The 25,659-nt window shown below is 36.0% G+C and overlaps 2 protein-coding genes across 3 annotated transcripts in view; both read left to right on the forward strand.

The window, feature by feature from the left end:
- Positions 1-17,038, forward strand: part of LOC138315767 (Fanconi anemia group A protein-like) — a 33,534-nt gene extending 16,496 nt beyond the window's left edge. For both annotated transcript variants that reach the window (XM_069257016.1, XM_069257017.1), the window contains 24 exons: positions 1,126-1,186; positions 1,560-1,609; positions 1,930-2,006; positions 2,311-2,445; positions 2,746-2,876; positions 3,206-3,370; positions 3,759-3,949; positions 4,968-5,067; positions 5,314-5,445; positions 5,688-5,761; positions 6,072-6,221; positions 6,400-6,496; positions 9,458-9,591; positions 10,501-10,603; positions 11,099-11,158; positions 11,849-11,926; positions 12,784-12,878; positions 13,029-13,115; positions 13,546-13,609; positions 14,022-14,093; positions 14,371-14,510; positions 14,832-14,970; positions 15,215-15,310; positions 16,892-17,038. In XM_069257016.1, the coding sequence (XP_069113117.1) occupies positions 1,126-1,186; positions 1,560-1,609; positions 1,930-2,006; positions 2,311-2,445; positions 2,746-2,876; positions 3,206-3,370; positions 3,759-3,949; positions 4,968-5,067; positions 5,314-5,445; positions 5,688-5,761; positions 6,072-6,221; positions 6,400-6,496; positions 9,458-9,591; positions 10,501-10,603; positions 11,099-11,158; positions 11,849-11,926; positions 12,784-12,878; positions 13,029-13,115; positions 13,546-13,609; positions 14,022-14,093; positions 14,371-14,510; positions 14,832-14,970; positions 15,215-15,310; positions 16,892-16,960 (2,500 nt within the window). In that variant the 3' untranslated portion in view covers positions 16,961-17,038. The remainder of the gene's footprint in view (positions 1-1,125; positions 1,187-1,559; positions 1,610-1,929; positions 2,007-2,310; positions 2,446-2,745; positions 2,877-3,205; positions 3,371-3,758; positions 3,950-4,967; positions 5,068-5,313; positions 5,446-5,687; positions 5,762-6,071; positions 6,222-6,399; positions 6,497-9,457; positions 9,592-10,500; positions 10,604-11,098; positions 11,159-11,848; positions 11,927-12,783; positions 12,879-13,028; positions 13,116-13,545; positions 13,610-14,021; positions 14,094-14,370; positions 14,511-14,831; positions 14,971-15,214; positions 15,311-16,891) is intronic.
- Positions 17,039-22,618: 5,580 nt separating this feature from the next.
- Positions 22,619-25,101, forward strand: LOC138315768 (uncharacterized). Its single transcript, XM_069257019.1, has one exon. It carries the CDS (start codon positions 22,766-22,768, stop codon positions 24,386-24,388), a length of 1,623 nt encoding a protein of 540 aa, XP_069113120.1. The 5' UTR covers positions 22,619-22,765; the 3' UTR covers positions 24,389-25,101.
- The last annotated feature ends 558 nt before the right edge of the window (positions 25,102-25,659 follow it).

Below are 25,659 nucleotides of genomic sequence, written 5' to 3' on the forward strand. Positions count from 1 at the left end.
TTTCTATTTTGTAAGACAGTTTTAGAACAGTTTTTCTCTCATACCTACACACGTAATACTGGCTAGTCCAGGGCAATACACTCATATCGACTGAAGCTGTATTGCATGACTACCCATTCAATAAAGCCTCGTGACGTTATAGCGTCAACAAAATTACTATTTTCTCAGTGCAATTTTTTTTCTGAAAGTAGGCTGGATTTACTTTAAAAGATACGAACATGGGATTTGCATTGAAAGTTATACGCATATTTTCATGCATGGAGAATTGACTTTCAGTGGCGGTTTTTTTCTTCCGAATTTATTTCAAAATGGCAGAAAATTATAGTAGTAAAATTGCAATAAAACGTCGAGGTATGAGAGAAAAATACTCTTTCATACGTTGATATGAAGGATAGGGATATTCTACCCTTTGGATCACAAAATGTTACAAAACCCTCGGCAAGCCTCGGGTTTTACTACATTTTGTGACCCTCGGGTAGAATATCCCTATCATTTTATTTCAACATATTTTATTAATAACAAATATTAAAGGGATCTGACAACAGGCAAGCCTATATAAGTCTTCTCCCGTCCCGGAGGTTACATTGAATACATATTTATATACATAGATGGACAATATTACAGGATTATTGTAAGTGAATATATACATATAAACAATCACATACATACCCCTCTCTCACACACATACACACACTTACACACATATTGTAGCTTTACTCAGATTGAATAAAGATATAAGATTAAAATTACATCAAGAAGATTAGCATATGATATTCATAAATAAGTATATTTATAGTAAATATATAACTAAATAACAAATTTAACAGGATAGCTAGGATTAATTGAATCTGTTAGTGGCAGAGATATAATTATTCGCATTAGAAAGGATGAATTGATTCTCTTCAATAGATAATTGGATATCACCAGATGTCAATAGTTTAGAAGAGATATGATTGAAATGATTAGCAATGTCAGCAATAAAGTGTCTGGAGTCAGTAAAAAGAGGACAGAAGAAAAAATAGTGATCAGCATTTATCCCTATCCTTCATATCCACATATGAAAGAGTCCTATAGTATATGTTTTCATGTTTGAATACCACTTTATGTTTGGACTTTTTCTCGTAGTATTTTCCGAAAGCCTTACTTCATTGGAAGATTCATGCCAGCTTTGCTCAAACCAAGACCGGTAAGTTAAAGTAATATGCCATGAATTGAAAACTGTATCATAAATATTAAACTCTTGTTGTGTAACTTTTATGAGGTCATCTGACGTCGTCGTGCGGCGAGCATAAACTTTTCATTCAAACAACTTCTTCTCATAACCATTTTGTCTTTGGGTGTGACAGAATGATGATCCCCTGTTGGTAGGCATTGATTGTGACGTCATCCTTTGGCAAAAATTACGCTGTTTTCACAGACAAATGTGATATTTCGCTCACAAAAACATGACGAAACAATCAATACCTACTTGCAAGGGTATCCAACTCTAATATGCTAATACAGGATACATTGTATATATATGTAACTGCTGTATAATTCAGTGATTTCTTTTCGTTTAGCTTCCAGATATACCCGATGTGAGAATGAGATTTATTGACATGCTCAAAAGGTCAGTCACCAACCGATGTAACTAATCTTCTCTTTGTATTGGATGAATTGACGGTATTTTTCAAAGATATTTTTAGAACTTATTCTTTGTCAATTATTTCAAAGGATAAAGTTTGGGTAAATTGGCTTCTTGGATGGCAGTTTTAGTTTTGCTTGTAACACTTTTATGTGTAAATGATTTGTGTAGACCTATTATAGACACATTATGGTGTGTCTTTTTTTCCTTCCAAATACATTTTCCCTCATCATAAAAGCACTCAGACAGAAAAAAATTACTTTTATTTTGATATTTGTGACCACTAAGATAATACTTTGTTGTAGAATAGAAAAGATTCCTGTCAATATGTACTCTGCCTATATGACAGCTTGTCGTCAGGAGGCTAATAAACTATTACAAGGTAAAAGGCTTTCATCAGCAGGATGTCAACTTCCAAAGTTGGCTGATATAAATTTACAATATGAATTGCATTATGACAGTGAGAGAAATTTTATTTCCTACAATTTGCCATACCTGGTAATACACATTCATTCTTTTGATTGGCGTTTTCATGACTGGAAATTCTCATAGGCTGTAAGATTTATCAAGTTTAAAGTAATTTGCTTAGCTGAAGATCCTCAGGAGTGGGATATTTCATGTTATTGGACAACATGTGTTTTTCGTTAACTGAGTATTATAAATCCAGTTGTTTACCTACAATACAGATGTTTTTCCGGAGGATGAAGAGGATGATATCACTGAAATGGTAATGGATCCATTAGAACAACTTGACCACAGACTTGATCAGTTGATAGATAAAGTAACTCTTGGACCTGCTTCTCAACACCACAGTCTCAAAGGTATTAACATATGGTGCAAGGTTATGACGGGTTTATATGTGACTATATTAGGGCTGTAACTGTAATTTTAGCAGAGGCCTGGTTATCAAGTAATAAATGAAATGAAACAGGTATTTTTTGTGATATGAAACAGGTATTTTCTGTGAAATGAAACAGGTATTTTTTTGTGGTAATAAGATATGAAACAGGTATTTTCTGTGAAATGAAATAAAACAGGTATTTTATTTGATATGGAGAAACAAAACTTTCGCTGTCACTTCTAGTTTTGTATCTTATGCTGTAATATCCTTTACTATACAGAGCCAGAACTAATGGCCATCCTAAGAGAAAAGTTGTCTGTTGTACTAAACGAGGAATGTAATCAGTCTCCACTCAGGGATGTGGTCACCATCAACATCCATTCACCACATCTGTCTTTAACTCATGTCAAGGTAAGAAAGCTTCTTGGTCAGAAAAACATATTTTGTTTGTATTGCTGGTTTACCCACCATGTGAACTATCTCTAGTGCTGTTTTGTGGTATTTGATAACAGTACGTCTTCGTCAATATCTGATACCCTGCAAGGAATCCAAGGCTTAATTTCAAGACTGGCTTTTTTCAATTCAGGCTTATTATCAAGATTTCAGGGTATGGTTTGTTCATACTGTATTGTACTTGATTTTTAGTCCGATAGAAAGAGTTACTTGTTTTACCTGGAAACTACAGTTAGTTGCTTTACTGACAGTGAAGAGATAACTTATTTTCATTTGTTTCATTGTAGGTGGTAGATATGTTACTGAATGCTGTATGTAGACTGACCAGTCACAGTTTTCAGACAGACCAGCCAGACCTGAACTGGGGTACACAGCTGGTCAGTGTGGCTGGAGAGTTCCCGACCCTACACAAAGCTCTGTACACCCGTATATGGAAGCTCACCATGGAGACTGTGAGTTCATTCATCTAGTCATCAGTTTTTTCTTTTACAGTCATTTTTGGCAGAAACATTTGTTAGGATTATGAGATAATCTAATGTCATAATCAGTGTTTTGTTTCTGTTTGAAAGGATTCTAAATAAAGAATCATTCATTCTCTTACATTCATTCTTTTTATCTCCCAGTTCTGTTTCTGTTATCTAGGGTTCTGAGAAACCTTCATTCATTCAGTCAGACCTTCTTTTTATTGTCTGCTTGATTAAAAAAAAAAAAAGAATAAAAGCCAATCGTTTGTTCATTAATTCATTCATTCACTCAGACTTTCTTATTGTTTTGTTTTATAGATAAAAAATGAAGAGTCATTGGCCATTGATGATGTATTTATTTATTTCTATTTGCCAGGGTTCTAAGCTAGAAGATCACCACATTGGGGGTATTGCTATGATGATGTGTCAGATGTGTGTCCTGTCTGATTTGTTTGGTGAGGCATGTGTTCAGATTTGCGGAACTGTCAGTCTGACCGGAGTCTTCTCACACCTTGTATGGTCACAGGGGTCAGTATGGTCAGCAGATTGTATGCAGTTCATGCTAAGGTAAGCTGTTGAAACATTTGTTAAGACTGTGGGATTTTAATTGTGTTGCCTGCAACGCAAGGGCGACACACAGATATCACTATGCCGGCGTCGGCGTTCAGGGAAAGGTTTCCATGTGATAACTTAAGTATTTATTGTCCAATTTCTACCAGTATATTGCTTTATATCAATAGGATCTTTGCAAGAGTTAAAGGACTTTGAAATTGTCCAAACAAATAAATCCATAGTTTCCGCTCGATACCATAAATTTTAATTGCCTGATTTCAACCAAACTTGGTGTGTTGCTTTGTATTAATGAGATCTCAGATTGGTTCAATACTGGTAAAAATCCATTAATATTTGCAATTGTTACGGGACCGTAAAAATTGTCAAAACAGATAATTTCTTGGTTTCCGTGTTATAACTTAAATATTTATTATCTGATATTAGCCAAATTTTTAAGAGTTACAGGATTTAGAATAGTAAAAACCGATAATTCCTTGGTTTCGGCTCAATAACTTTTGTATTAATGATCCGATTTCAACCAAAGTATGTCTATTGCTTTATATCAATGAGATCTCAGATGGGTTTGATACTGGTCAAAATCTGTCAATATTTGCAAGAGTTACCGGACTTGATACCATCACCTAATTATTAACAATCTTTTCAACTGCAAATAACTATAATTTGTGGTGTTTTTAAAAAAAGTGCTGTGCAGGCAAACCATCCAATTCCGTGGAATTCTTGTGAATTGAAAATTTTACCATGGAGAGGATTCAACACATCTAAATCAAATGTACTAAAATTCTCCAGCTTATTTGTTATTTATGAACTCAAATGCTAATCACAAATCCGTAATGTTGTTTGCCTATATAGAGCTTGTTTGTGCCAATAATGCAGCTAGTCTATACAAAAATAATTCAGTTCTACTTATTAAAATGATTAATTGCAAACAGAAATTATATGAAATAATATCTTTTACTCCAAAAGTACTTTATTTGAACCCGAGATAGGTGAAATGTAAACTTGTACCCCACAGATTGAGCACTGCCTACTTGCAGTGTGTATTTAGCTGTCTGGATGGTACACAACTGGTCAGTTTGAAGGAGAATGTCATACCAAGGTCACTGGTGTCTCTGGTTGGTATTGTCTCTTGTAACTAATTTCCTTCAAAACCTTATAACATTGAGAACTGTTAGTTGTGACTTAAGACTGAATTTCAATCCATCAAATTTGCTATATTGCTGTAAAAGGATAAAGAGTAATCAAATCACTGATGTCTGCTACCTTGTCATCCTGCCATATCATAGATACTGTAAGATAACTGTTATAACAAGTGATTATGGTTTGTACGACCGTTTATGTCTGTTGTACTCCCTTTGTAGTTTATGTTTTTGTGCTGCCGTCTGATGCCGGAGACCAGAAATCATCACAATCCCAGAGGATCCGGAGAATTTAGACTGACCCATATTATCTACCGCTCTAAGAAGTTCACAGAGTGTTGTCAGGACATACAGGTAGGGCAAGGCAAAGATTTTATATTGAGGAACAGATCTGGTCATTAGTGCTGGTTATGCTTATTAGGTTATATGTGATCAGCATTAACATTCAGGAGCAAACTGTGATCATGTTGTTGAATGTACAGTTGACGTTGTGATGTTATTTCAGCAAAGCAATAAAACACTTCTTGAAATATAATGATAAGATATGTGCTATGAAATTTGCTGGTTCTTAAATATCTTGATATTTTTATGATCAGTTGTCCTTCAAGGATTGGGTTACCATGGAGATGACTGTATGCCCTAATTTTGACATCCTCAGTTTTTATGAAAGGTAAATGATAATTATAGTTTTCCTTTAAAAGTTATAATTTTACCATATTGTGAAAAAAAATAACTGAGATTAGAACTCAACAGATAAATCATATCTATTGAGTTAATAATAAATTCAGAGCAAAAGATAGAAACCTTAAATAAGATCAAGGACATTCTCTAGAAAATCATATCTTGAACATGCTCATCTGTATTGGTGAATCAAGAATTTTGTCAAAGGAATGTATTTACTGGTTTATAATTATACTATATTGAAGGTTTCCAGTTTCCATATTTCAGAACAATTTACCAGTAATGTTTAATATTCACAGGAGAGAGTACCATTGCTGGTGTATATATCAGAAGTTCCTTGTCACAATAGCAAAGTGCGAGAGGATGGATACTGGATCTAGAAGTGAACAACTGAGTGGTAGAGAGGCCTGCTCAGTACTAATGGAGAGTTTGCTGTCACATAACATTAGGTAAAAATATTATAAGGTAGAGAACACAAAAGGTAAACTTTTAATGAAGTTTCACCACTAAAAATGGTAGGGATAATTTTGAATAGAATATTTTGAAATTAAAGCAACATCACTTATAATTATCACCATTTGATATCTATTAAAGCATTAATGAACTACTTGTTTTTTTCATTTATAGCAGGGTACGTGAGGCTACACCAACCTGTGGTCAGTGTGAGCTGAGAGACAGGAGGACAGGTTACGGGGGACAAGCAGATTTAATGTATCTACTTCAGGTTAGTTGTAATACCCAGCAATAAAGTTAGAAGGATATACTAGAGTCAAGTTGTCTGTCCATTCATCTGTTTATCCTTCTGTAGACACAAGGATTCACCAACTACTCCTCTTAAACTGCTTGATGGATTTTAATGAAACTTGGTGGCAGTAATCCTTTGCATAGTGTTCATAATTTAGATTGGAATAATAGAATCTTTTACTCTATTTCGGGTGAGACAGAAGATCTCAACCCTCAGAATACCGTGTATTTGGATATTTTGGCGTTGGAAAAATTTGACGTTTTCGTATCAAAATAGAGTGGTTAAATTTGGTGCATTTAAATTTGGCCTTTCCCTATATCATGTAAATTTTTGGCACATAACTTGATTTGATAAAAGAAAACAATTATGAAGATTTACTTTGTCTATACATATAGATCCCGCAACAATGAAAAACTGATTAGTGTTTAGTTTTGAAGCCTTGTCGATACAAAGACAACCCTTTGAAATATTGGTCTTCAATAGAAGTGATTAATAGTCACACATCTAATTATATAAGCATGTTTACACAAAAGAAAGAATCACGAAGGTAGCATTATTTTAATGTTTGTTTTTGTAAAGTGATAGAGTAATTTACCAGTTTGTAGGTGTTCACATACCTAGAAGATGGCATGTAGATGTATTTATAGTGTTTCCCACAGCCCCGCATGGCGCCGCGCCGTGCCCTTTTTACCTGACGCCATGCCCCTATGACCTAACGCCGTGCCCTGTTTGTCCCCAGTACACTTCTACTAAACTACCAAATACCAGGTAATGGCTTCATAATTAAGTAAACAAAAGAAGTGTGACCACTCCCTGACCCCCTGACCAACACCCCAGTGGCTCTAATTAACAGCCTTGGGCTATTTCAACCTTGGCTTGTGGTGTCACTTTCAGGTCTGTGTATTACGTAAGCTGAAGTCAAGCAGCCGATCGGCAGCCTAGAAAACAATCAGCTGGCCTTTCAATAAGTTTTATGACTACAGCTAGTGAGCATTACTTCAAAAACAAATACTGCTTACAACTGTAAATGATTTACTCACGTTTTTAATGTTTAATAGGCCTATCTATATCGGATGGATGTCACAAGATTTGCAATCGTAATGGCCGCCATTTTGGGTGTATTGTAATAGTAGATCCGGAGGTATTGAATTTCAGGATTTTACTAATATTCACGTTTTTAAAAATGAAAATGGTATTATTTTTTTAGAATTTATAGAATTAAATTATTCAAATCAATACAGTATTTTTAATATTTAAATAAAGATATATATTAAAATAAAGGTAATATGATAGAAATAAAGGAATACATTTTGAATTTTCCCATTCTTTTAATTAATATAAATGAAATTTAGATCTTTCTTGTGAATCAATTATAGTCATGATCATATGATCTGCAGATTACAATTTTCAAAATCATTTTTTTCACTCAGAATAATTAAATAGATGTCCTGATATTACTTAGCAACTCAGAGAGTTTAAAGCATTTAAATGATATTAAGTTGAACCAGAATTAAATAAACAACAAGACAGTTTTAAAGATTTCCCCATGTATTGGAAGTTGTCGATATAACCTTTGTGCCCCTCTGATGGTTATTTATCGCGGTCAAGGTGCCCTTTTCAAAACCCAGCACCATGCCCTTTTTTTTCTGTGGGAAACACTAATTTAGCGTTATATATAAACAAATAAATACGTAGCCAAATTTTGGTGTTAAATTTTGGCACTTTCATGTCAAAAGCCAAAATATGACCACATCCAAAATATCCCAATTATGGTAAGAATCTTCAGCTGTCAAACACTTGGCACAGCCAGAATCTTATCCCGAAGGTTAAGATCTCCCGTTTCACCCAAAAGAGGGTGGGGGATTGATTCTTTTTCTTTTACCCTATGCAAAGATCTTGTGTAGTTTGTCTTTACTGTAGGTTGAGATAGATTTTGGATTTGGTCATATTTTGGCTTATTTGGCTCCAGAGCACCAAGATTTAACACACCAAAATTTCACTACATTGGTATCGGGAGCTAAAATTCCGGATCTAACATTTCCCGACTTCATATTTAGGTTGTGTAATTCTTTATCTTTATACAGCCGACTGCATGGTGATGATTGTGAACAGAGGAGCTGCAAATAATCATATATTGTACACATATAATAAAAGTATTGATATGGCTTCGATGGTGATCATGTCGTTTTGTTAACACAAATTAGCGAGGATTGTAATTCCATGGCATCGATCTTCAGCATGTCGATTTGTGATCATCCGTCATTATGATAGTATGCGCCAAAATTTGACACAGAGTACATAGATACGCCAAATTTAAACACACCAAGATTTAACAGCCCTATTTTGACGCAAAAATATCCCAATTTACGGAATTCCTGTCAGGGGTAAGAGAATAAGATACCTCCTCCTTTTTCAGAGATATTTGAAATTTTGAAAAATGTAAAAACATTGCATAGACCAACTTAATAAACTATCTTTTTGTGATATCTACATTGACAAAAATGGGGCCGCGGTGGCCGAGTGGTTAAGATGTCCCGACATATTACCACAAGCCCTCCACCTCTGGGATGCGGGTTCGAATCCCATGTGGGGCAGTTGCCAGGTACTGACCGCTGGTCGGTGGTTTTTCTCCGGGTACTCCGGCTTTCCTCCACCAACAAACCTGGCACGTCCTTACATGACCCTGGCTGTTAATAGGACGTAAAAATAAATAAACCAAACATTGACAATAGATACCAAAAAGATAGCTAAATACTTATATTTACCGGTAGTTACATGGTGGTCCATGCTTTAAAACTAAGTTGTTTATTAAAGATGATTTAATTTATAAGATAGAACAACCATCAATGTATATCCAGGTCCAAATGACCTTAAACTTCCTGAGAATGTGGATAAAGGTATATGCTATAATTTTGATTTTTTTTGGATTTTTTTTTGTAGGAAATGGTGACATTGCTTTCAGGAAATGAACAGAATAGTGACAGTCCCTGGCTACTACAGGAACTTACTAAGTCACTACAGCAGCATAGTAATGACAGTTTAGGAACAGAGGCAGTCCTGCATCAGTTTTTACGGTAGGATTTGATACAATCCTTCATCGTATTTTGTACAATATGATTTTGTCTGCATATTAAAATGCAATTATATTAGTCGTTGAATTCATAATGTTTATTTCTATTATAACATCTAATATTGTAGAATCCAGTAGAATGCAGACATTTCAAAAGCTAACATCATTCCTATGTCTCAGACAGCATTTATTGTTTTTCCTTCATAGCCAGCAGATAAATGTTTCCCTGTATTACCAAAATGTTCCTTTCTGTATATCTTAGGATGACTACATATACAATAGAAGTCATGTAAACTCATCACATTGAAAAACACGATATTCTACCTGATAATCAGGACACTTTGGAATTTAAAGAAAAACAATATTGCTGTTATATTAGGACTCACTGTCAAAAAATATACTGGTATACTGGAAACAAAATGCAGCGGTTCATGTGCAAACTAAGTTAACATAAATTAGGTTAGATGTTTTCACAGCAATTGTGTAGATTGTCAAACTTAGGAATGTGTTAATTAAGATAGGTAGTAATGTATATTGTCCCGGGCATTGATCAGGGCATCTTACTGCATATTGTCGATATTCCAAGGGTTACTATTACTGCCATTATATCCTCTACCACTGGAATATGTCATAGCAAAACTGAAGGTCTGTGTACAGATGAGACAGGTAGTTTGGTCCTTTGCTGTGCATCAAAACAATCAAATGATGTTGTATGTTGCTCGTTGTAATCTTCAGAGAAAGTTTTTACAGGCCTGTAATATTTGAACTGCCTTCAGTTTTATAATGATATAGTCTGGGGCTGAATATAATGATAATTATAGTAACTCCTGGAATATCAAAGATACTTAATTATATAATTACTCCATCAAATAAAGTAACAACTTTTACATGATTTTATACGTTCATGTTACAGTATAGCTATGTGTTTACCTGCCCATCTGTTCTATTGTGATAATGTCCACAAGCTGAACAATGCAGGACTAAGTGTGAGCTGTGACGTCATCAACAATTACCTGGTATGTCATTAAACTTAATGCTCTGGAATGCTTAATAATCAAAAGCTTGGTATATCTGCAAATTACTGCAGGTATTCTTGTCAAAACTAGAAAAGATTATAAAGAATTCTCTCTTGAAACTCTCAATTTTGGTATATGAACAAATTCAATCCATGCAGTGATTCAATAGTAGTTGAATTTATTTCATTTTTCGGTTGACTAGCTGTTACATTTATATAAGTAAGAAAATATATTGTCTTTTGTAGCACTGCGATTATTTCTGTTGACAGAAAACATTTTAGTGTCTAGCTAGACAACTAAGAACTGATTACAATTGTTATATTTTACAAAGGTTGTGACTTTCATGGCTATTCTTTAACATTTATTACTGGTTTTGTCTACAAAATACCTTTAAATTTAATAGTGTCAAGTATAGTTGAAAATAAGTTGATTTTCAGTGTAGGCTCATTATGTTTTAATCTAAAAAGACATATTTATAACATTGATTTTTCGTAGAAACATGGACTCTGTTCTGGTGGCCATTTCCCTCTCAGTGTGACTCAGTTCCTCATTAAGGTAAATTTAATTGACTGCATACAGGTAAGTATAATCTTTTACAGATAAATATAACCTCATACAGGTAAATATTATAGAAATGTTAATATGATGATCTTATGTAAAATAATCTTGAACTTAAAATGTTGTGATCACTACCTTCTGTTCATTTTGGATTATAATTGTTGTGATGGGTGTGGAAAATCATTTAAAGGAGCCAAATGCTGGATTTTGAGAATTTCAAGAGGTCCAATGGGCTGAAAAGTTAAGTTTTGTAATGACATTACAATATTTTATAATACTGGTAAATTACAAGGAACCTGATTTAAATTAACGAAATTCCAGAGGGAAGCTTTGCTGTTGTTCTCAAACAGCTCTTGTGAATGTTTTTATCTTGAAGTAAAATTAGAAGCTCAAACTTTTCAATGGTGGTAATGATGTAAAGTAAGTAACTTTTGTAACTGAAGAAAAATACTTATTCGGCTGCCCCCTTTTGTGATAGAGAAAAAATACCATTTGTCAACGGTGGAGCATCTTTAAATATTTTTATCCTGATGATTGAATATCTCATCACACAGTATATGTTACATACATTACATGGGGCATGACGAGGTACAATACCACTGTGTTTCCTGCCATATAGTACTGATCAAAACTGTCTTTTTAAGACGATATGGTGCAGTTTTAACAGTTTTCCCCTCTATTTACCAGGGTTTGTCTGACTGTGCACAGTATACAGATGTTAGCCAAGTCTTTATACAGGCTCCTATACTGGCTATATCAGCATTGGTAAGTTCGTTCAACAATTAACAAAAACTGAGAACAAATTGTTTGGAATTAACCATTAATAAACAAAGAATTCAGTAACTGCTGCGTCATTTGACTACCCTAACCAGTGCTCGAACAAAAACACAGATAATGGCTGTTAAAATTAAAATAGTAAGCAATGGTTGAAGTTTGTGTCATTTTAACTAAGGAAAGACTTCTGGCGAATATTTTCAACAAAATTAAAAATAAGTTCACGTTTTTGTTTGTTTATGACAGCGAGTCAAAGATCACTATCAAAATGGCGGAAATTGCGTAAGAAGGGATCAGTCCTTGAACACCCCAATAATAAAATCAAACATTGTATTTATGACAAGTTTTCTACTTATTCTAGTCTCTTTAGATATCAATTTCTCAAAATGACAAAAAATACTTTCTTGATCCACAACCTGTTCATATTCGACAAAAAACAAAATCCACTATTTTTTGGGTAATACACCGGAAATCATGGATTAACATGCGTTTTAACGGGGTGGGAAATAATCAAAATTGAAAAATTAACATTTTTTTGTTACTTAGACCAAAAACATATTGCAAGTACTATTTTTCTTTAAGAAGAGATGTTTTGCTATGATTTTAACATGATTAAATATTTTTAGAATGTTTCTAACTTTTCGAGCACTGTCCTATTCGAGCACTGGTCAGGTGAGTCTAGCTATTGATTGGTATGATATGTGTTTTTGAGTGTAACATCCTATTTTTCAGAGAAAACAACATTTCTCTCTTTTACAAATACTGATGCAATAATCGATTCTTGTTTCAAGAGAAGATAACTGTACTATGCAGAGACCTCAAATTTATGTGTACATGATTATTACTAGGTTCATCTCCCGCACATCCCGGGTGTGATAAAAGCAACACAGACTGACCATACACAGGACATCTCATTCCTATTAGTTGTTGAATGGCTCCAAAGGTATGGAATTGATAAGAGATATCGTTAACCTATTTTCTTTAGCGTGCGATTCACTTTTCTTATATCTGCAAAAAATAATCTTAATTGGGAAATTAATTAGCCATGAAAGAAAGTTGGTCACACGGTCTTCACACAGTGCTTTTTATACAGGTATTTAGATGGACAGAGAGAACCAATTCCAGAAGAAAGTACCTCATGGATGATTGCAGCAGCCATTTACTCTCTCACTTTGACAAGGTAATCATGTAAGAAGTTAATTATTCCACTGAAAATTGTGTTGATGTAATTAATGTGGAAGTGTTGTCTTCAAAATATGTTTGTAGTTTTTGAAGTTTGCTTGGAGGAACATTTCATGATTTTCTCTGTAAAATTATAGAAGAATAGGAGAATTTTTATGCATTGTCACTTTCTAACAATAACAAGCCACACATGTTTTCTCACTTGTCCATTAAATTCTGGAGGTGGCTCACTCTTTAGTAATGGTGTCTCTTATGAAAATAAGACACCTAGACATATTACCAAAACAAAAACACTACTGACCCTTGCCTAACCAATTGATTCACATTAAACTTGCATTACTACTAGCCCTCCACCTCTTGGTTGATAGTTATAGAAATCCATATGGGCAGTATACCTGATACTGACCATAAGTTATAATTGTTTTTAGTGAGGAGATTCCACAAGACCTTCTGAGGGATATCTGTTCTACTGGGGAGGATTCTAGGGTAGAGGTAAGTATCCAGTACTTATTACATATAAAACATCTTGTTAAAACAAGAGTGTACACATAGACAGGAACACCATTTTGGTATATATTTATTGCAGAGATCAACTCCACCCCAGGAGTGCAGGTTTTGTTTTGCGATGCACTGTGGAGTTCTGGGGTCATGTGTATATTTTAGTGGAATATCATTAGATTAATTTAGTAAAGAAAAATATCATATACTAGGACACAGTGAGAGAGAGAACAATAATCAAATTTTGTCCATATTAAAGTTGATGTGAGTATGTTGGTCTTAGCTTATAAATAGGTTAAGATAGTACAAAAAGCCGCTGTAATGGGTATCATATCTGAGGAAGATTGTACTTTCATAAAATAATCCATTTTTATTCTAAATTTAATAGAGTTTTAATATTTTACAGATTTTAGCGGTATACTGTCATCTGGTTTTAGCTGAACTGATGAATACACACCTGTGTGGATATGAGGGGAAGGTATTAATATGAATCAATTTCTATTATCATCAATAATAGGATTTTAAATAATATTTTATCATTTGATTGATTTGAGATAGTCTTATCACCCATTACTATATGATGGCAGGAACATAAATGTCATGTTAACTTTTCAACAAGTCATATTTGTAAAATGAAAAAGGGTAAACGCTGTTAGAGTAAAACTGCAAGACTTTCAAGTTCTTAATTTTTTAAAAATCTTTCACTGATGAATCTAAAATTGTACAGTCCACACCTTTAATTTTCCTATTTGTAGGTCGAGCTTCTCCAGGAGTCATGTGGCCATGTCTTACAACTGTGTCCATGGTTACTTCCCATGATTGTCCAGCCTACCACAGATCAACTTCTGTATACCTCAGGACCGGTACAGAGGCTGGAACACTTCACACTGCTTAGGTATGTCACTGTCAACATCAGGCCATAACATTACACATTGACTTCAGTAATGAACTGTGGTAGGACAGTCGATTGTACATTATTAAACACAATGATTTGACAAATATTACCAGCAATTCTGTAACATCAACATGTGAACATGTAAAATATCTGAGTATATTTTTGGATTAATATAGTTGATTTCATCAAAACGGCTGTCACAGTTTGATCACAAAATCAGCTTATTTTTATTCTCGTCATGAAATGCAGTATCTATATGGAGGCTGATTTATATATTGAAGACAATTTTAGTTTGAGTAAAATGTACTTTTCCCTTTACAGACTTTTGTGCAAACTTGAGACAACTGATATCCTTGAGACACATCATGGCCTGGTCTGTGTCATCACCATGTTTGGAAATGTAGTTCAGATGTTTGATCAAGGTCAAGAACTTCAAAGATTTGCATTTGAAACACCAAAGGTATTTTATTATTCAAATTTATCTGCATTTTGTAAACTGTTATCGTTCGGTTTTTCTTGTTTTATTTATTAAAAGACATCTTAATTTACACACTTAAATTTTTTAGTATGAGGCTATATACTAGTAATGAAAGAACTCTAAAAAAGCAACGACATGTGAATGATTATAAAGATTATTATTCCAACCCATTTTGGTTGGAATAGTTTATTATGAAATCTAAGTCTTTACACACATTTACTCACAGGTACTCTCTATACAAGAAATTCTGGAATTAGCAGAATTTGTGAAAAAGCGTATCAAGCTATCCACTGAAGAGCAGATAAATCAGATCAAAAGTAAGGTAGGTTGGAATAATGTAACACATGTCGGGAAGTCCAGAAAGCCAAAAAATACCTCTACCGGTATGCTGTTTCTCTAAGTAAAATTTGTTTCCGCCCTCTCAAAGAAATTTGAGCGGTAGATGTAGCTAGGGATATTTGAGGCAGAGTTTACTTATAAACCCGATCCTTGCGTGTAAAATCTGTGAATGATCATGAAAACGAAAATATGGTCAGTAGATGTGTTATTGGAAACTTAAGGCACAGTTTGGTAATTACTGACAGTATGTAGATGTGCAAAAGGTATTTGAATGTTTCCTGAGAGATCCAAATTGGCCGCCACGATCTTTAGAGGCCCACTACATTTCGGGAGCAAAACATAAAGGTTTCTTAAAAACATTAATAACACATTAAAGAAAATATATACCGATGGCCTAAGATGAGTTTACAACACCAAACATATGCGAGATTTCCTGCATAATATATGATAACAGTGGAGAGTAATTTCGCTGTTTTGCAGTCTGACGTAGTGATAATCAACTACCGCGTGGTATTTAGGACGACGGCAGGAAACATAAGACGACCCGCGTTATGAAAATTGAAATTTTATTTATTTTAATCAAATTGTTCAGAAGGTGATGATACGTGTAGTATTAACGGTAAGTTAATAACTTTTGCGACTCTACAAAATTACCGATCTCGTTATATTCCCATTTTAAAAATTAAAAGCCGTTTCGGAAGGTAGTGGGCCTATAAGGACCTAAAATTGTCTGATTTCAATGAAAATGTGAGGTTCTTGAGAATACTGATGTCATGGTAATTTTGAAAAGGTCTGAGAATCCAAAATGTCTGTGGTGGCTCCTAAATGGAACAAGAATAAAACAATCATTCTGTACATACAAAGTTTTTAGGTCACCTGAGACGAAGTCTCAAGTGACCCATTCTAATTGCCTTTTGTCCGTGTCATTCATCATATGTTGTATGTCCTGAAACAATTTACATTTTCGACTTCTTCTCCAAAACTTATAAAGCAATTTTAGGCTAAAATTTCAAAAAATTAACTAAAATTCTGGAAAGGGTACAATCAAATACTTTTTGTAGATGGAAAGGTCTTAAGGTGTTTTATAAAAATTGTGAATTAAATTACCTTGGGGTCTCACGTTTCCCCCTGGAGAGGGGGTCAAGTTTACATTAGTTTATATAGGAAAAACACATTTATGAACATTTTTTGCTCAATTTTCATAGGAAATGAGTCAAACTTTATTAGAATTTTAAGGCAGAGATATAGCATTTTTAACATCCATATCGGTCCTCGCTGACTCCTGGGGGACCAGAGAGGCGGGGCCAAACAGGATCAAAATGACTAAAATTTGAAAAAAATCTTCTTTTGGGTTCAAATGTTTGATGGAAGCATACTTTTCATAGATTAAAAAGTCAAATTTGTAAAATCACTGACAGACTTCAAAGGCCAGTATATAGTGTTTATAAATGTCATCATTCTATATCTGAACTCAGGGGACCGTTAAGGCCTATGTGCCTCTTATATCAAAGTGCATTGGACCTCATTTCTCCATTTAATTGTGAGATAATTTTGTCTTTTCCAGGACACCATAAAAATGTGTGGACCCGACATCAGCCTTGCATTCAAACAAAGACTTTCTATGACCAGATAATTAAATGATTTCAGTCATCAGATGAAAATATTCACTTGTTAATCATGCACCTCAACATAAATTAAAATTAAACCTTAATATTTTGTTGTCTTCTGTGTGACATGATTTGATGAGTAAACTACTCACTCACACCTACAGAGACCGGACGACGTCATATTTTACTATATATAATATTCTATGAATTGTGACATACATGTATACGTATCGTCCATCAATTTTCACGGGCTCATTTTTCAACGAATTTTCCTTAAATGTGGTGTGGATGTAGAAAAACTATTTACAGATTCTGTAGATTATTATTGTTTAATTTTCTGTAGCTTATTTCAAGAGATATTTGTATGTTCATAGTTTTTCTTAAAGGAGGTGTTGCATAGAAGATAAAAATCCAAATTTTTTATTGAATTTTAGCACATGCGTCTATAATGCTTAAAACCTGATTAGAATATTATTTTGACTAAAGCGCCTCATACCTTGACACTGGTAAATATAAAGCCCATTGGGCCTTTAAACTGGCATAATTCAAAGTCAAATCATTTCAATCACGTTTTTGTTGTTACCGAAAATACCACAATACTTGGCTGTACCCGATATCATTCTATCACAAATAGATGCTAAATACCAAGTTTGACAGCAAAAGCGACTTTTTCAATTTTTCGTCTGAGCAACAGAATTAGAAAGACATCACTGGAGTCTACCCTAAAATGTTCATGTTTAAAATTTACATTTCCACCAAAAATTTAAAAATCGATCATGGGCGGTCATGCAACTCCTTTTGCCAACGGAATTATCAAGCAAGTACAATCGCCTATATCACTGTTGTTTTCTGTCCAGTGTAATAGAAGTTCTCATAGCTTTAGCTAAAACACCGCTACGGTATAACGAAAACACACGCTTCAATCCAAGTGACTGATGTCTATTTGTATACTTACTGAAAATATCCCAATGATCAGGCTCCAAGGTCATGGCACAATCTTAAGTGTAACATCAGAATCAGGAATAAATGCACTGAAACATGGATAGGAAACATTTGGTGTTAAATAACAAATAAGCATTCTTTATTGTGAGAAGATTCACTCATTTTCAATTTTGATGCCAGTCTCTTTATCGGTTTGACAGAGGTAAACTTTTGAAAAAAATGAATTGGTGGTTCCAGTCTCATACTCCGATGTTTTAGCGAATATTGAGGATTAGTGTTAATCAATTCCGAATACAAGTAATTTACATCCATCACTAGACAAAGATTGAAGATACTACTTACCTGGTTCTGGTACATTTGATATTCAACAATATTAGAGGCAATGTCGACACGTTACTGGTCAGCGACCAGTTCTCACCAAGTACCTGTTCTCGCCATCACATACATGTGCTTTTGTATGGTTACATTCTAATTTTCGTAAATAAAGTCATCTTCTGATTGAAGACGCTAGCATGCAGGTTTGCACAAAATGTTGCTTAAAATGAAACCAGAGGGATCTTGGCGCCCACCAAAGATTGATCTATGTCTGACAAATGAAAGAGGGATCTTTTCTCTGCTTTTCAAACTTACACTTCTTTTTTCTGCTTTTCAAACTTTAAACTATCAAAATCCAAGATGGTGGTCGCAAAATGCAATAGGCAGAACTAGGGTCCTAGGGGAACCTACATATGAAATTTGAGAACAATCCCTTCAATACTTTCTGAGAAATAGCGGTAACAAACTTTAACTATCAAAATCCAAGATGGCTGCTGGTCGGCCATCTTGTTGACCGATCAGTCCCAAAATGTAATATGCAGAACTAGGGTCATAGAGGAACCTACATATGAAATTTGAGAACAATCCCTTCAATACTTTCTGAGAAATAGCGGTAACAAACTTTATCTATCAAAATCCAAGATGGCCACCGGTCGGCCATCTTGTTGACCGATCAGTCCCAAAATGCAATATGCACAACTGGGGTCCTAGGGGAACCTACATATGAAATTTGAGAAAGATCCCTTCAGTGCTTTCTGAGAAATAGCGGTAACAAACTTTAACTATCAAAATCCAAGATGGCTACCTGGCGGCCATCTTGTTGACCGATCAGTCCCAAAATGCAATATGCACTACTAGGGTCCTAGGGGAACCTACATATGAAATTTGAGAACAATCCCTTCAGTACTTTCTGAGAATTAGCCGTAACAAACTTTAACTATCAAAATCCAAGATGGCGGCTGGTCGGCCATCTTGTTGACCGATCAGTCCCAAAATGCAATATGCACAACTAGGGTCCTAGGGGAACCTACATATGAAATTTGAGAAAGATCCCTTCAGTACTTTCTGAGAAATAGCGGTAACAAACTTTATCTATCAAAATCCAAGATGGCCACCGGTCGGCCATCTTGTTGACCGATCAGTCCCAAAATGCAATATGCACAACTGGGGTCCTAGGGGAACCTACATATGAAATTTGAGAAAGATCCCTTCAGTGCTTTCTGAGAAATAGCGGTAACAAACTTTAACTATCAAAATCCAAGATGGCTACCTGGCGGCCATCTTGTTGACCGATCAGTCCCAAAATACAATATGCACAACTAGGGTCCTAGGGGAACCTACACATGAAATTTGAGAAAGATCCCTTCCGTGCTTTCTGAGAAATAGCGGTAACAAACTTTAACTATCAAAATCCAAGATGGCTACCTGGCGGCCATCTTGTTGACCGATCAGTCCCAAAATGCAATATGCACTACTAGGGTCCTAGGGGAACCTACATATGAAATTTGAGAACAATCCCTTCAGTACTTTCTGAGAATTAGCCGTAACAAACTTTAACTATCAAAATCCAAGATGGCGGCTGGTCGGCCATCTTGTTGACCGATCAGTCCCAAAATGCAATATGCACAACTAGGGTCCTAGGGGAACCTACATATGAAATTTGAGAAAGATCCCTTCAGTACTTTCTGAGAAATAGCGGTAACAAACTTTAACTATCAAAATCCAAGATGGCTGCCTGGCGGCCATCTTGTTGACCGATCAGTCCCAAAATACAATATGCACAACTAGGGTCCTAGGGGAACCTACATATGAAATTTGAGAAAGATCCCTTCAGTACTTTCTGAGAAATAGCGGTAACAAACTTTATCTATCAAAATCCAAGATGGCCACCGGTCGGCCATCTTGTTGACCGATCAGTCCCAAAATGCAATATGCACAACAACTGGGGTCCTAGGGGAACCTACATATGAAATTTGAGAAAGATCCCTTCAGTGCTTTCTGAGAAATAGCGGTAACAAACTTTAACTATCAAAATCCAAGATGGCTACCTGGCGGCCATCTTGTTGACCGATCAGTCCCAAAATGCAATATGCACAACTGGGGTCCTAGGGGAACCTACATGTGAAATTTGAGAAAGATCCCTTCTGTGCTTTCTGAGAAATAGCCGTAACAAACTTTAACTATCAAAATCCAAGATGGCGGCTGGTCGGCCATCTTGTTGACCGATCAGTCCCAAAATGCAATATGCACTACTAGGGTCCTAGGGGAACCTACATATGAAATTTGAGAACAATCCCTTCAGTACTTTCTGAGAATTAGCTGAACAAACTTTAACTATCAAAATCCAAGATGGCGGCTGGTCGGCCATCTTGTTGACCGATCAGTCCCAAAATGCAATATGCACAACTAGGGTCCTAGGGGAACCTACATATGAAATTTGAGAAAGATCCCTTCAGTGCTTTCTGAGAAATAGCGGTAACAAACTTTATCTATCAAAATCCAAGATGGCCACCGGTCGGCCATCTTGTTGACCGATCAGTCCCAAAATGCAATATGCACAACTGGGGTCCTAGGGGAACCTACATATGAAATTTGAGAAAGATCCCTTCAGTGCTTTCTGAGAAATAGCGGTAACAAACTTTAACTATCAAAATCCAAGATGGCTACCTGGCGGCCATCTTGTTGACCGATCAGTCCCAAAATGCAATATGCACTACTAGGGTCCTAGGGGAACCTACATATGAAATTTGAGAACAATCCCTTCAGTACTTTCTGAGAATTAGCCGTAACAAACTTTAACTATCAAAATCCAAGATGGCGGCTGGTCGGCCATCTTGTTGACCGATCAGTCCCAAAATGCAATATGCACAACTAGGGTCCTAGGGGAACCTACATATGAAATTTGAGAAAGATCCCTTCAGTACTTTCTGAGAATTAGCCGTAACAAACTTTAACTATCAAAATCCAAGATGGCGGCTGGTCGGCCATCTTGTTGACCGATCAGTCCCAAAATGCAATATGCACAACTAGGGTCCTAGGGTAACCTACATATGAAATTTGAGAAAGATCCCTTCAGTACTTTCTGAGAAATAGCGGTAACAAACTTTAACTATCAAAATCCAAGATGGCTACCTGGCGGCCATCTTGTTGACCGATCAGTCCCAAAATGCAATATGCACTACTAGGGTCCTAGGGGAACCTACATATGAAATTTGAGAAAGATCCCTTCAGTACTTTCTGAGAATTAGCCGTAACAAACTTTAACTATCAAAATCCAAGATGGCGGCTGGTCGGCCATCTTGTTGACCGATCAGTCCCAAAATGCAATATGCACTACTAGGGTCCTAGGGTAACCTACATATGAAATTTGAGAAAGATCCCTTCAGCACTTTCTGAGAAATAGCGGTAACAAACTTTAACTATCAAAATCCAAGATGGCTGCCTGGCGGCCATCTTGTTGACCGATCAGTCCCAAAATACAATATGCACAACTAGGGTCCTAGGGGAACCTACATATGAAATTTGAGAAAGATCCCTTCAGTACTTTTAGAGAAATAGCGGTAACAAGAATTGTTAACGGACGGACGGAAGGACGGAAGGACGGACGGACCACGGACGAAAGGCGATTTGAATAGCCCACCATCTGATGATGGTGGGCTAGAAATACGCATGTGATGGCGATAACTAGTACTTGGGGAGAATTCATCGCTGACCAGTAGACGTGACGTAATGATTCAAACGTGTCTTCGTGCTATACCTAAAGCGAATGAGTTTTGTAACTGTTGAGAATTTGTGTAAAAATATTTTGGTCTAAGTTGGTCTAAATCTGACTAATGAGACTTGGTCAAGTTCTTACTTCATAAGCACTATCATTACGTACATGAGTTGAACTGAATAGGGAGAAATATTTACAATAACTACTTTAACTCACTTACAAAAATATTTATACTATTATGCATCGCTTTGATCATTTTTTAATTTTTCGTGTGAAAAATGTAATACAGCATGTACTATTAGTGTTTTAAACAGCTATCAGTTATAAGGCACTCTGAATAGTAAAATTGATCAAATCGTGTTTCAAAAAATATGATATTAACCTTCCTTTTGAATATCTTTACTTGTTATAATCGTAATCATCTCTTGCTTTTTGTTTTTGGATTGTGAAAAGCTTATTAGCGTCTAAACACACATTCATGACCATTGTAGTACAATCCATGGAGGTTTAAACTGCAACACGAACGAACATGAAATGGTAGTACACATACAGTTTACCTTGCGTCATGGTCGACTGATGTTAAATCACAGGCACTAGTTGGGCAGTGCTGCCTGATATTGTAATTATTGCATATTTTACTTTAGTCCTAATACACAATGTCTACAGATTGTCTCTGGGTTCCTGTGTATATGTCTATAAATAGACGCATGTTCTTTATTCAATACCGTATAGACCTGTTTACACTTACGTAGACAGTATGGGATATTCCAATGAGTACGCCATATTGAATAGGTAACGGTGCTGTTTCGGGGTGGATATGAAAAGAATAACAATACAGACCAAGTAATATCGTTAGAAGATGGCTTCCAACGACCCCCTGCCGGCCGACCAGTGTGGTCAGATACCTGTCCGTGTAAAAGGTAACTCTCAATGTACCGCCCACAAGAACAAGGAAGTGATTTTACAATGCTTGGATTGTAACATATTGATATGTATTACGTGCAGTATTACAACACATAATGGCCACCAACTGGCTGAAATGAACGACATCATTCCGCGGAAGAGAGACATATTGAGGGATTTTGTGAATGATGCTGAAAATAATAAGCTTATTCAGATACGAGAGGAAATTAAGTCAATTGATGACAAAATCACCGAAATCGACACCAAATTCGTGGACCTGGCCAAGCAAATGAAACAACAATCGGAGATCTGTAAAAAGAAGCTGGATGATCTGACTGATGAATTCGTCATTCTCTGTGATAAAATGGAAAAAGAAAATCGTGAATTACTGTTCAAATACAAACGAGAGCTTAAACAACGATACAAACTGCTTGTTAGACAAGTGAAAGAATGCAAAGAGGTTTTACAATCGGGGACCTCTGTGGATTTATTTGATACAGCTTCTGGCTTGTCCATGGCTAGTCTAACACTCCCAAATGAGCCTAAACTCAATGATGTAGAGTTTCGTCCATGCGCATCCCCATCCAAAAAGCTCAGGAATGCTCTAGGGTCTCTTCATAAGCATCGGCATGAACCGCGTTCTGACAATGTCGACACAGCGGACACAGCAACATCAGACGAATTTCTGGAACAGCCCACAGTTCTGACAGAGTTCAAAAGCCCAATGGAGTGTGCCCAACTCTGCCCGAATCCGTTTGGTACTTGGCTCAGTGAGGCTGAATCCAAAGTGTTGATGCTCGTCGACTTTCACGGCCAAATCATCGAAAAGGTAAAACACTCATGTGAAATCACCGACATCAGCGTCTCGCCAAAAACACACAACGTGTGGTTTTGCTGTGCCGAAAATAAAACTATCTACGAATACTCTTCATCCAATGCAAACGGTCCTATGTTTGAAACAGAAAGCTGCCCAGCTTGTCTTTGTGTCACGAAGGATGAGCAGATCGTCGTGTGGACAAAGGATCCAGATTTCCTGCACGAGCGAGTTCTCATCCTCACAACTGAAGGCAAAGTGATATTTTCAACATGTCTGCCGGAACAAGAGACTTGGGCTGTTAGAACGCCATTCACAGTGACTCAGTGTCGAGTTACGGGTAACCTGGCCTTTCTGTGTAGGGGCAGTACACACGACGACGATCCGTGTGGCAAAATCTCAGTCTATAACCAGGACGCAATCTTCCTGTTCGCTTATGATGGAACTACCGACGCCAGTGGACAACAGTCATTTGTCCCTTGGTCAGTCGTGTATGACAGCAAAGGGTACATGGTTGTAGGCGACGAACAGGGCAACAAAATCCAACTCATTAGTGGCACTGGGCTCCATCTGAGAACCATTAGGTTTGGTGTCCAAACGGATAATTTAGCTTTGGGCATTCATCCGGATGACGTATTGTGGTTGTGTTTTTTTTCCTCCAAAGCTGAAAAAGTGGGGATATTTGGAAAAGTTGTACGGAAACTTTCAGAGTCATCATCGGATATACCAAAACCAGAAATAAAAACAATGAAGTATTACAAGTAATTGGATTTGCTGAGCTTTGGTCGTCCCCATGGAAGCTTTTTATTCGAGATCATTTGCTGCCAAACTAGACATTTGTTTCCGTGCAATACATAAATGCCGTTCAAGCTAAAACTTTATTCAGGTCGTCCTTAGGCCAATGGCATCGTCAAACTTGTCATTCAGTTTCTTTACTTGTCATAAGCGCATGCATGCGGTTGTTTTACTTGCTTCAAAACCAAGCTTATTTTTATCATAAATCTAAAAGATGTTCCATGCAACTTTTCCCGTTCCCTTAAGTCAATTACTCTATAGTATTAAACCTAATGAATAGTCTATTTACCAGAAGCATCTTCTCTGTATTGCTGAATACTAAGCCTACTCGAGTGACGCTCGTCTTTCGTGGACGGTCACAATGGGCGGTTACAGTATTGTTTTATTCTTTATAAATCTTCACATTGAAGAAAATAAAGAAACGTCAATAAAATCCATTTCCAGAGGGATTCCATTGAAGTCTTAATCAACTGACTTACAAAACCGAAAAAAATGAAATGTCAAAAAATAGTAATAAGAGGAGCATTTCTTCGAAGGTGAGAAAGACCAGAGCGTATCAATGTAGCATTAATAAGATTAGCCTAATGGTGTTTGTTATCACATTAATGTGAATTACACTATGTAAGTATACACTGAGCTTTATGTATCAAATTTAATTGATGCAAATAAAATTATTTGATAGATTTGATGTTTATTTTTTTCTATCACTAATCTCAAACATGATAATTTTTATTATACGAATTTTGAGCACTTTTTACATGGTTGGCATTGGTAAGCTATGGTCGTCAGGCTTGCCTGATTCTGCTATTGAATTAGAACCAGGACTTTGATGAAAAGTGGCTGTAAAGACCACCCGCTGGGGGACTATTGCCAGCTATAGTTACGTATATAGGTCAAAAAGCTGGGAGTCTATTGGTAGCTATAGTTACTTATATAGGTCAAAAAGCTGGGGGTCTATTGGTAGCTATAGGTAAAAAAGCTGGGGACTAATTGGTAGCCTATAGTTACGTATATAGGTAAAAAAACTGGGGACTATTGCCAGCTCGAGTTAAATATATAGGTCAAAAAGCTGGGGGACTATTGGTAGCATAAAGTTACGTATACAGGTCAAATTTTCTGGGGGAATTTTTGTAACTATAGTTACGTATATAGGTAAAAAAGCTGGGGGACTATTGCCAGCTATAGTTAAATATGTAGGTCAAAAAGCTGGGGGACTATTGGTAGCATAAAGTTACGTATAC

This window comes from Argopecten irradians, chromosome 2, assembly GCF_041381155.1.
Source record: "Argopecten irradians isolate NY chromosome 2, Ai_NY, whole genome shotgun sequence".
Lineage (NCBI taxonomy): Eukaryota > Metazoa > Mollusca > Bivalvia > Pectinida > Pectinidae > Argopecten > Argopecten irradians.